This window comes from Zootermopsis nevadensis, unplaced genomic scaffold (assembly GCF_977971745.1).
Source record: "Zootermopsis nevadensis isolate Lab colony 2312 unplaced genomic scaffold, Znev_1.0 Znev_ptg000024l, whole genome shotgun sequence".
Lineage (NCBI taxonomy): Eukaryota > Metazoa > Arthropoda > Insecta > Blattodea > Termopsidae > Zootermopsis > Zootermopsis nevadensis.
Genome location: NW_028259156.1, coordinates 3,618,226 through 3,630,776, shown reverse-complemented (window position 1 = coordinate 3,630,776; position 12,551 = coordinate 3,618,226). Strand labels below are relative to the sequence as shown.

At 31.9% G+C, this 12,551-nt stretch overlaps 1 protein-coding gene across 20 annotated transcripts in view; it reads left to right on the top strand.

The window, feature by feature from the left end:
- Slob (Slowpoke binding protein) overlaps nucleotides 1-12,551 on the top strand; it is a 543,833-nt gene that overhangs the window by 211,186 nt on the left and 320,096 nt on the right. For 17 of the 20 annotated variants that reach the window (XM_087354943.1, XM_087354941.1, XM_087354942.1 and 14 more), the window contains 2 exons: nucleotides 1,994-2,094; nucleotides 5,172-5,573. In XM_087354943.1, the coding sequence (XP_087211069.1) occupies nucleotides 1,994-2,094; nucleotides 5,172-5,322 (252 nt within the window). In that variant the 3' untranslated portion in view covers nucleotides 5,323-5,573. Of the gene's footprint in view, nucleotides 1-1,993; nucleotides 2,882-5,171; nucleotides 11,822-12,551 lie in introns of those variants that run through there. The other 3 variants (XM_087354934.1, XM_022077804.2, XM_087354944.1) reach the window with 3 other exon arrangements.

Below are 12,551 nucleotides of genomic sequence, written 5' to 3'. Positions count from 1 at the left end.
AGGACTGTACTACATGTAATTAGTAGTCTCTGTCCGGTGTTATTAATTGTATCTCCCCACCTGTATGTCTGTCGAATACATTGTGTAATGATGTTGGAGATCACCACCGAATGACTTCAGTCTCTCTTTCTATCTCCCCCATAAGACTGAGCCGCCTCACTATTGTGTCAGAAAGTTTGCCGATGCAGCAAGGGGCCATCATCCGTACATAATTAGTTTACTTATAAAGGAAAGGAGAAGTTTTTATAATACTAAAAATTCTTGTAAACTAAGTTTAAAACAACTTTACGTCGATGAAGGAAAAATGTCGCTTCAAAATTTATACTTAAAATACAGTTTACTTGGAGAAGAAAGGCAAATATTTACCTAATCTCTGTGATGCTTCTGCTAGAAAGTCAGGTGGGACGATTAAAGGTTTCCTATATAATTTCTTTTTTATTTTCTCGTTTTTTATTTACGAAGAACGTCTCATTGTGATTCTTACATTTCGAGAGATATCTGTGCCGATATTTTAAGAAAATCTCTCTGCCTTATCATATAGTTAAGAAGAAAAACGGAGACATCAAAATATAAGTTTCACAATCTATAGAAATATTAAATTGTTAAGGTAAATAAGTGCAGGGTCATATAACATATATGGGAAACATGAAAAACATAAAAATGTTGACTCAGAAACACCAAACCAAGAAACCATATGAGAAACGTAGACGTAGTTGTTATAATAATATTAAAATCGATCTCAGGAAATATAATGTCAAGCTATGGGCTGAATTAAACTGTCTCAGATACAGCCCAGTGACCTTCATGAACAAGGTAATGAATTTTTGGGTTCGACAATAGCTCAGTAACCGTTAACGTTTAACTTTATATAGAAATTTGCAACCGAACGTAATTCTAAACTACTTTCATGCAATTTCCGTCCTCACACTAACTTCTCTAAGATAAACTAAATATTAATGTTATCCTCCCATGCCTTCCTCGGTCTTTAAAGTTTACTATTTTCAAGTTTTTCTTTCAAAATTCTGTATACATTACTTTTATCTCGCATTATAGCCACGTCCATCTGTAGCATTTGAAGGGTTTGAAAATTTAACCCTAATGCTAGAGTTAGTTATTTGTTTAATTAATTGGCAGAAATGTGAGCATTCAAATAAAAAATAAATTAAATAATATATATAAGATTAAGATAAATTAAAGTACAATAAACAGATTAGCTATTACGTCCAAAATATTGGAAAGGCCAATCAGTTGTAATGGAGTCGAATGTTACAGCCATACTGAAGTCCTGTGCTATTAATACAGTTGATGAATTTTTATCTCTTAATTTGTTACACATCTCTGAACTAGTTTGCATTGTAAATAACTTTATTTAGAAGAACACAGACCGAAAACGAGTTTATAATATGCATTTGGTTTTCTTAAGTTTCCAACATGTCTTCCTTAGATGATTTTATATGTTAGCCTGTAAAAAGTCGATCAATCGTTCTAGAAGTTAGGTTAGGTTCTTTAAAAGCAGGGAATTACGAACAGAATACGATTCAGATGTCTACTACTTCAAAGACTCTGTTTTGTAACGTGAATCCTGTTTCTGTAGTGATTGAATGCAGAGGATGAATGTGATAAATTAAAATCTGTGGATTCAGACAGATTCTAAGTCGGCATTCCGTAATTTGTTTACGGATTAGTAGAGCGTGTCTGTTAGGAAGTTCGGTCCGCTTAGCTTGCGTTTTGAAGTTGAGGGGTTAGTACAGTAAACAGCCGCTGGAGGGCTGAGTATGGATTACGTCATGAAGTACAATATAATTGCCAAGAGAGCTAGCAGACATTCTGTGTTGTTAAAAACTTGACGGATTTCAAATTGACGAAGGAAATGCCATGTAAACTGTTGATATTTCTTAGTTGGTACATAAAATACTTAACATTCAAGAGATTATACTCTTCGTTGGCCCCAAAACAGAATACTGAGATGAGGATTATTGTTTTTGGTCCACAGCCTGACGTCTGGTGGTTGTCTGCCCCACAAGAACACCGAGATCTTAGCCTCCATGTTCAGGACGACAATCCCATATCCATGGAAACAAGACGTCTTCTCAGGTAGCCGGTGAAACAACATTAAACAACATTCTACATCATCATTACCCGAATCACGAATTTTTTATAGTCTCTATACAATAGTCTTTAAAAATCATTACTCTGGTAAACGTTAAGAAATAATTCATTTAAATATTATTAAAATATTATGTCTTTGTTATTTATGTTTTATTTTAGAATTCTGTCAGTATCTTAGACTATGCACACGCATGTAATGTATTTGTACAGAAGTAAATTTTCAGCAAATTAGCCATATCATACTAATAATTAAATATCAAAACTGAGTACTTGTAGTATATTAAAATGCAAATAGGGTCATTTATCAATTCGTACCCGCCGTCCGTACATTTGATTGGTCCGAAATGAAAATTATTTCCGTCGTAAAATCGATCTATGACCTGTGTTTTCACCGAGTGATCGATATGAGTGTAACTTTCTAGTTGAATGGGATTCACACAATATTTGTGCAATTATTTTATTTAATATAGGCCTATCTGTGATTTTTCTTACAGATTCGATGTGAAGTGGGTAATTTCAAACCGACTTACAGTACAGTCATAATCAAAAAGTATAATTACTTAATCCAAACATTTCAATGTTCGATTCCCATCATCATTATTTTTGAAGGAACCCAGTAGGTAGTCTAATATTGGACAGATATTTCGAATTGCTTGTATATTCTGGTTTACTTCTGTTATATTTCTGAGCAGAAGTCAAATTGAACCAATAAAATTTATATTATTAATCTGTACACGCAGAGATATCTAGATAATAAAATAATTGTTTACAATTCCGCCCTGAAGTTTAATCTGAGCTTATCTATCAAAATGAACATAACAAATATAATCCTAAGTAAATCATTAATAATAAATTTATAACATTATATTATTTTATTTAAAATACTTTTCTGCAGACGTGGACGCACGGGTCAGGAGTTAGTACTTAATTTTATTCCTAAATATGATTCTCTGTAGGAAAGTGGTAAGTTGTTGGCCGATTATATTTTGTATGATTATAACAGAAAATGTCATTGCAAAGAAAGCTTTTGAATAGCCCTTAGAATTAGTAAAAAAATGACTTACGACTTTCTAAGGTCCATGGCCACGTCAGGTCCACCATTTGAGTGGCCATATTTTACCCTAAAACACGTCTTGATACATTCTATTTCCATTGTTTCCCTTTCAAAATTCTAATTGGACCGCTCTAAGATCTATTTTTCATTGCTACACATTGTCACGTGGTAGAAGGTTTGTCTGATAATTCTCGTCGTATTGTTTAAACTACTACGTTTCAATTCATTGATATTAATATTTTGTTTAAAAGACCTAGTAGGTACGTGTAAGTTCACAAATTGTTACAACTGATATCAACATCGACATTTTAATCGCCGTGATAACCTCAAATATTTTGTTCGATTAAACTACAGTACGAAATCGATAGTCTGAGATCGAATTTAGCCTGTCACTAGAATAGAAAATTTTAATTGCAAATAAACAAATAGTTTTTGACTGTTCATATAGAATTATATTCTTATGGTAATAATATAACATTTCTTAGAATTAAACCAAAACCATTCGTAAAATTATTAAGACCTACACTTTTTTTTTTAAACATTACTACAAATATTGACTCAAGTTTTATTTAATAATATTTGAAATAATATTTAGACCGTAACTAAACGAATTGCACGTACGTGTTTTGAATGTTATGAAATATTTCGTATAGATTTCGTTTCATAAAACATATCATAAAATTTAAAAAAAAAAGATTTGAATCTCATTTGCATAGAACACCAAAAAAATCTAAATATGTCTTACGTAGAGCTGGGGATTGTATTATTGTCCACGCGTATGGGATTAATTTAATATGACAGATCTATTTCTTTATGTACCTATGTATAATGCAAGTAATTGTGTAGCGATCATAAATTTAAGCTTTTCAAAAATTGATTCAAAAAATGGAGGCTTATGTAAATATGGCATGACGAACCAAGGACCAATCTTAGACTGTAAGCCAGAAGGGAAAGAAAAGTTGATAATATTTTCCTTGTTTATTTCCCATTTAAAAACACGTAATTCTGCCAGTGTTATCAGATATTACGTATGAAACACAATTGGATTTTCAACAGATGTCCTGATAGTCATTTTTGATTTTTTTTTTAAAATTTCAAATGGAAATTTTGAGTTAAAATACAAATTTTAAACAATTTTCTTCCATTAACGTGAAAGACTAAGTTTCACACCCGTACAAAATAATTTGTAAAGTATAATAAATACACTTTTTAATTTTTACATTTTAGATAGATTGGAAAATTAAGTATTTTAAAATTCATGGTAGCAAGGATACTGTGAAATAATCTTCCCCTAATTTTTTCGTCAATTCAACTTTAATTTGCTACCGTATTTCCAAAATATCAGAATTTTGCTACATTTTTAAAGGACTTCTTAATTTACCTCTCCACAATTATTTTGAAATGTTTTACGAGACATGAACGTGTACTTCCTTTCTTTGATTTTACTTCTAGACAAACTTCCTGTTTGAAGTTTCGTATTTTATTCCGCTGTTGCAAAACGTTTCCAGTTATTATATCGTATTACTAATGGCTTCTAAAATATATAGATGAGAGTCTGGATTTTAAAAGAATATGGTGATATTTCCTTATGACAGCAGTATTGGAATAACATATATACTCTGTGCTACAGTCAACGATTATCACTTTGCTCGCGTGTTGTGTTATCGTAGTATGTCGTCACTTCCGCTTTCCATCCAACGAGCCTAACTTCTTAGTTCATTTGAGCTCAGTCAGCAACGGACCGGTCTGTGCGGTAGTGAGGTGTGTGGTAATGTCTAGTGCGACCTTGATTTAAAATGTTTTTGCTTAAATAATGTGAGCGTTTAGTTCATGAGTAGCAGGCAAGATTTAACATTGTTCTTAAAACTCGATTTGTTATGGAACCTTACGACACATATCTTAAATGTGACATTATTGTGAGCTGTGTGGTAATTGTAGAAGCAAATATGGCTGCCTGAAAGAGGTGTATGAACTTTTATCTAGCGATGTGTATGTGGTTTGGTTACAGAGGTGGTTGCGGAGATAGACGTGCCGTATATAATGCTCAAGAAAATGTTGGAAAGAAGACGCTATGTTCGCAGCCGAATTTTTACAGAGTACATTCGTTTACATGCGATTTGGAAAGTGTGTTTACTTCCGAAAAATGTCACTCGCAGTAAGATATATTTAATTCATGTGCGGAATATATGACAGAGCTCCATTGTTTGTGTCAAATTGTGGTTTCGTAGAAAAATGGTTGTGTACTATATACCAGCAATGAACAGAAACATTCACTTGGACTCTTGTTTTTACAACTTTCAAAAACGATTCTTGGAAATAACCAGTTAATACTTCTATCAGCGAATGTTCTAGAGACAGCGCATGCGCAATAGATGCAGCACATTGGACTCTCCCTGAAGTCTGCTTTCCCGTGAGTGTGACCGCCAAGGCCACGAGCCAAAGCGTTGTTTTATTCGTAGATTCGTTGCAAAGGATGTTGTAATGTCTGTGATGGTACTGCATTGTTATTTGTGCTTAAGGAGAAGTTTAATCTTTTACCGCAGTTCGTGATTGCTAAACCCTTTCACGAATACATTTAGAATGAATCTTTAATGAAACCACAGTGAATTCCGATTTAAATGCGGAGTTCTGTAGGTTAGCCTACGTCTAAAGCTTATGCCACTTAAGGACTACACTCCCTTCCCGTTACCGCGCAACTCGAAGTCACCGCCAGTACAGCATTCTTAGCTTTGCTACGCTGCGAGTTCTGATCTGTCTTTACTCGTTTGGGCTCCTCTGTTCCTATTGCAAGTTATGCGATTTTTATGTGACCTTGAAGCATTCTGCTGTAATTTAACTTCAATACAGTGAAAGTACTTGTTTCATTAAAGTCCGGGAATGGTCTTTAAACAGTATGTTCCAAAATTATGGATGTATTAGCAAAGTTATTAACTTATTTATATCCATATATTTCTATAGGATATTCCTTAAATTTATTACTATAATTTATATTTTTTAACTGAATTATTATTGTCTCATAGATAGTATGACTTTCAAAAGTGATTTAAATTATCATTCTGGCTGTGAAATGAAACTGTTTTCTATGAAGGTCACTTGACTCGTTCGGTTGGTATGTACTACCCATATTTTTGACAGAATTTCCCAGCGCCGTCTCATTTCCTGCGTCGATATCTTTGGTTTACGTAGTACATACGTTTGTTTTCCTTCTACCGGCAAGCTAGTGACGTAAGCAAATTTAACATTTTAATCCGGGGTAAAATAAATGGTAATTTATAATGTGTCAATGAGTGTGTGGCTGATTGTATAATATATGCGTAGTTATTATGAATCGTGATTTAAGCAGCACAATGGTAGACACGGCTATAAATAATGTATAGCTCGAGTCATTAATGTTTCATATTTAACTCTGATCCATTTACAATCAATAAGCACCGTCTCTTCTAATGACGATAATATAAACTACCATGTTTACATATTCTGGTTTCAGTAATAGAAAAAACATAGAAATTGTTGATTTATTTTTAAAACATTTTTGGCTAGTAATTATAGAACTATTTTAATTTAAAATAAGACACATATTAAAGGTTTTATGACGAAACGCTATCTACATATTAATCCTTGGGAAGGAACACAGACTTTCAAATATTAGACTTAGTTCGAGCAACGGTTTTATACGTGGGATTTTGTTGCCGAGATACATTTTCGCTTTGGAAAATTATTCTAACAATCTCTCATTATAATTATTAACCCAATGCCAGCTGCCTTTGGTAGATAGTATGTAGCAAATCCCATCAATTAACTTCTTAATCCTTTGGAAATTGGACCCTAAATCTTGTTGTACTATGTAGGATTTTAGGTTTGCAAGGTGATATATAAGATAGATGGTGTTCTTCTGTGTAGTTCCTCCGAAACTTTGGCACACAGTCAACATGCTACACGGTGCAATATCGAAGATGGCCACTACATATATTTTACTGGTTTGTTATTTGTTAAATTCCACATTCGCGTCTTTGTTGTTTACATACGTAGATCACGGAATGTACGTCACAGAGCACCCTGTGTCGTTGTTTACTGAAAGGTTTAGTTCCGGTTTGCTGTATGCAGTTCGACTCATGGACGCGGTGTAAAGGGGAATGTAAAGACCCAGTTAAAAACATTGAACGTCGATTCTACAGTAAAACAGGATTAAAGACACGTCAGTGGTAAACAACGTGTTTTGAAATGGATATTTCACCTTGATTGAAATTTCTGTTACATTGTTTTCCTCCTCGCCCAAAATTCTACCCGGTCAATGATAGATATCAGTACCTCAGTAATCTGTAGTAGTTTTATTTTAAAAATAAATTTGCCTTCGTATCGAATAGACGCGGAGGTTTTAATTATGGCAGGACTAATTGACGTTTTCATGTTTGCTTGGGGAGTCTTGATTTTTGCACTAAATTTCGAGTGTTACTGCTAGACGATTACCATCCGCGCGGGTTTTAAATTCTTAAATTTTATTTAAGATACATAAAATGTTTGTAAAGCTGGGTAACATAGAATCTCACAAAAAATATTGCTTTGGCACTACAGATTTTCAGAATTCGAATTTAAAAAAAGCAAAATTTTAAATTGCAAATGTATGAATATAAAAACTATATATATATATATATATATCGTATTTTTATTTGACTTAAAAGGATTAATACAGAATTATATATTTATATATATTGTAAATACATGCTCCTACGATGTTTTACGTCCATGATAATTTGTGCAGCAAAGAAAATTAAAGAAAAATATATATAACCTACTTATTTAATTTAATTTTTATAATTTCCTACTATCTGATTTTCTCTCCAGTCACTCCCGCCTGCAGAAATACACGTAGATATTTATGCGAATAATATTAGAAGCAAAGTGAAAACATTATGGCGATAAGTTCGAATGCGAATCTTAAATTAATATTTAATAATTCTGATCTTAATTCTAAGTCAGCATTACAAAGGTCAATTGCTTAACTTGGTTTATAAATGTATTTGATGCGTATTCTGATAATCAAATTAAATCCATAAATACAATATTCAGTGCTAGTACTTACTGGTGAAGAAGCTGGTACATATAGTTACCACTAAGATTTAAAGGATTAAACGCTGTTTTGTACATGTATACGTGTATAGTTAATGATATATTGTGAGGGATAATGCAATATTGTCCAAAAACTTTATTTTGTTTACAAGTCACGATATTAAATTTGTACACATAACGTCCAGTAAATTTAAATTAAATTTAAAAGAAGATGTCTCGTGACGTGGGTCACAATTTGAAGAAAACGTTTTGGCATATTTAATTATTACATTATTTTTCAGCATTGTTCATGGACATCTTTGTTCTAATTTCTTATGTGGCTTTGGGTTACGAAAATTTGATGTTTTTTTTAAGACAGGCCTGCAGAGATTCTAGCGCTAGGTCTTCATAGCGGCTAAAATGTCAATGACGGTACATAGAATATTTTTTTGCGTATTATTTTAATTGTATCTTTACATATTATTATGTATTTTTTTTAAATGTGGTAAATTATAAAATATGTTTTTCTCCTTCTGTATGGAATTGAGGATTTAATTTCATAAAGAAACATGCCTGAAATATTATTTACATTCTTGGTATAGGTTCCGTGTATGACTGATATACAGGGTGTCCCAAAAAAGATGTATATACGGCCGTCCCAGCAGTACCTTTGGTGACCGCTTGTCAGTCAACTGCTCACCGCTGTCAACAGTGCCAAGTAGCTAATGGTAGTCATTTTGATAGCCTACGCTAGAATCGCTAATTCACTAAGTGCCAATACTTAAGTGTGTAATGATTTAGTTTATTACATTTATTGAATGTGTTTATACATCTTTTTGGGAGACTCTGTACATATTTCCTCTTAGTTTTTGGAAGTGAGTCCTAAATGTATAGGAAATTTGTGTAGGCTCTTATTACGATAAATATAATATTTTTGTTATAATTAATATGTAAGTAGAGTTGTTGTTATTTGTTATTACGGATGTTAGTCGATATGAAAGTTTTGGTATCGTAGGTGGTCATATCTATATCGAATCGTTTATCAGTCGGTTTAGAAAATATTTAATTGCTAATTTGTTACTTTGGTTTTAACATCATATTTTGTCATTGTTTTTATTAACATTGTTGTACATAAAAGTACATTGTAACGTAAACTTCCACTAATAATTAAGACATTCTGCTTATAAATTAGTAATACGATCAGTTATTTCATGGTCTACTGCTATGTTTTTCCTTCTTTATCGCTAAAAGGGAAAATATATATTATTATTTATTATTATTATTAGTTTGTAACACTAACGGTAATTCTAAATTTAGTGATTATCTGGTATTAAATTATTCTGATTAACGCCGTATCTATTTATAAATGATAAAAGTATATAGTGATATATCCATACGATAAATTTCGATGTCTAATATATTCAGCGATATCGTATTGTATCGATTTATCGATATCAAATGACATCGTTAGTTGTTATGAATTAGTGTATATTTTGTCATGTAAAAGACAAAATATAAGTATGTTAGGTATAGTTCAAATATAAGAGGTAATTGTACGGTATGACAAAATAGAAGGCAATAATTACTTAAAAAATATATAAATAAGACAAAATAAATAAAGTAGTGTGATTGAAAATATTAGTATATAGCCTACTAAATATTCTCTGTGAAGTTTTCCATTTCATTTTTCAATTTTTTTTTTCGTCTGAGGATATAAAAATGTTACTTGTAATATTAAATAAGTTTTTTCATTATTATTATTTTCCAATATGTAAATATGACAACAGTCAGTTCTCTTGAGTCCGTTGCTCAGAGTTAATAGGAAATTAAACAATGCATAAGCATTTTTAAAAATTACATTTGTGTAATGTATTGTATATCGACTATTTATACTGTGTGATGTAGAATAAAAAGTAGACTTGAACATTTGAATATTAACATATTCATATCTGGCGAAGAAATCATTATCTCTGAAGTCCTTGATGTAATATTATTAATTACATAATTTTTTGTAGAAAAATATAAAATTACGTCCAAATATCTTTCGTGACATTTTAATGTTTTTGTAGTTCATAATGTGATAAACTGTATATTTATAAAGATCAGAAATTGTATCAATCACATTTGAGATTTGTCCTATTTGGGCCTTTGTGTGTGTAGTTACAAATAAGTTTTCAGGGTTCAAAAATACGCGCGTATTCCTTGAAACATTTAGTGTCTAATTCTTTCTTTCTTTCTTTCTTTCTTTCTTTCTTTCTTTCTTTCTTTCTCTCTCTGATCCTCGTTTTACCCGTAGGTGTCGAGGTTTTTATTCATTTTCTTGATATATTTGGTCAGTGGTAGGACTCTTTGGATGGGTGATCAGCCCGACGCATACAAACATCCATGCCTTGAGTGGGACTCGAACCCAGGCGCACGAGGTCCATGCCTCAGACCGCGTGGCCACTGCGGCCGGCTTAATGTCTAATTAAGTATCGATATTATAGGCCTACGTCTATCTAATGAGAGTCGAAACGTTTAACTGTGGATATATGGCATTTTCATTATGAATTTCAAATTTTTATATCGGTGGTAGACTTAGTTTTTCCTGTGTTTTAATTATTTACTCCAAATTTGTTAAATGTGTATTGATAACACTACTCATGAACCATATTCATAATTTATTGTAATTAATTCGGAAATTATTTACATACATAAGACATTACAAAGTTTATATTGTAGGTTACATCATAAATTATATGTTACGAATCTATAAATACGCTTTTCACATGTTTGGTTTGTAATATTCTGTTTTGTGATGTCATGTAGTCCTGTATATGGTTATCAAAATTTCGGAGGGTCCTGTCGTCTCCATCTTCGAGGCGGTAGATTAATCTGTGTTGTTGGTGACAACATAAAGAGTTTTGCTGTTTTCGGAACATACAAAGATTTTCACCGGAGTCAAATTTTAAATTTAATTACTTCGTATGTTGATTAAAAAATAAAAAATTGCAACAAACAGTCTGAAACCCAAGAATTTTAAATAGTCTAGTCATATAAGAATATCGAATTTTTGTGTTTAAGACAGATACATTGAAACTTACAATTATTATTTATTTTATCAAAATTTGATATTTATATTAAATCAATTCAGAGAATACGGTAATATAATTTAACAGCTTCATGTGTGTTTATAGGTAGGCCTTTTCATTATTTTGTGCTGGGCCTAAAATGGGATTTAATTTTCAGAGAAATCCTTTTATCACATATCCACTTTTAATAATATATTCGCCGACACTCAGACTCACGTCAATATTTCGTGAGCAGAGATTGAAAGAATATTCCATATTTTGTATTATTACATCGTTTGTCTATGCATTCCGTCAACAAACTTAGTAGTGAAGATTTGTCTTCCGGGTTTTTGGCGCCGTGTAGTCTGGTAGATGTCCACCAACGTTTCAGAGGTCATGCTGCCTCCATCATCAGGGCGATGAGTACCAGACTACACGGCGCTACAACCCAGAAGACAGCCATCAACTTCTAATATCTTTTACATTAATCAGTGTACAGTGTATGTGAAATATAAATTTTGTATATTAGTTTAATATAGTGTAAATAAATGATCCTACTTTATTTGATGTTTATGATAATACGTTAATTAGTTATGATGTAAACTAATTACTTCTTCTAATTATTCCCCATCATCGGATTTTTCATCCAGAAATTTTCAATTGTATAAACACACGTTTTTTATGCAAAGTACCCGATATTGTTGTTAAGTACGAGCCAGAAGTGTAGAGTTCTGACAAATTTCGATAAAAGTCACAGTATAAAATTTTATGAAAACCTATAAAGCTGTTATGGATTTAACATGCAGCGAGGTATAATCACATTTTTTAAAGATTATTTTTGATTACGCCTCAAGATTTTCAATTTTTTGATAAAATTCGTTACATTGTAATTACGCACTTAAGAATTAATATTCAAAATTATTATCACTCGAATAATTCAAAAATACGATGCACCCCTCTATGATCTACTGTATACTTTTATATAATAATGACAAACAATCTTAGGCTTATCTGGTAACAATCGATAGTCGCCCTGATGAAGGAGGCAGCAAGTACCTCTGAAACGTCTGAAAAGTTCTTTCGCATTACACAGTGCAACAACCCGTTAGACAGCTATCTTCATGAGAACCTAATATTTCTCTATATATTTTTATACTCAAATGTTTTGCCTTATAGTAAATTTTTTTTGATAAGTGATACAATTTAACAAGATAAGAAGGAACGTTTGATAAAGCAGAATATAGGGATAAGTACAGTGTCTCCTATTTTAAATTCATGACATAATTTAGTCA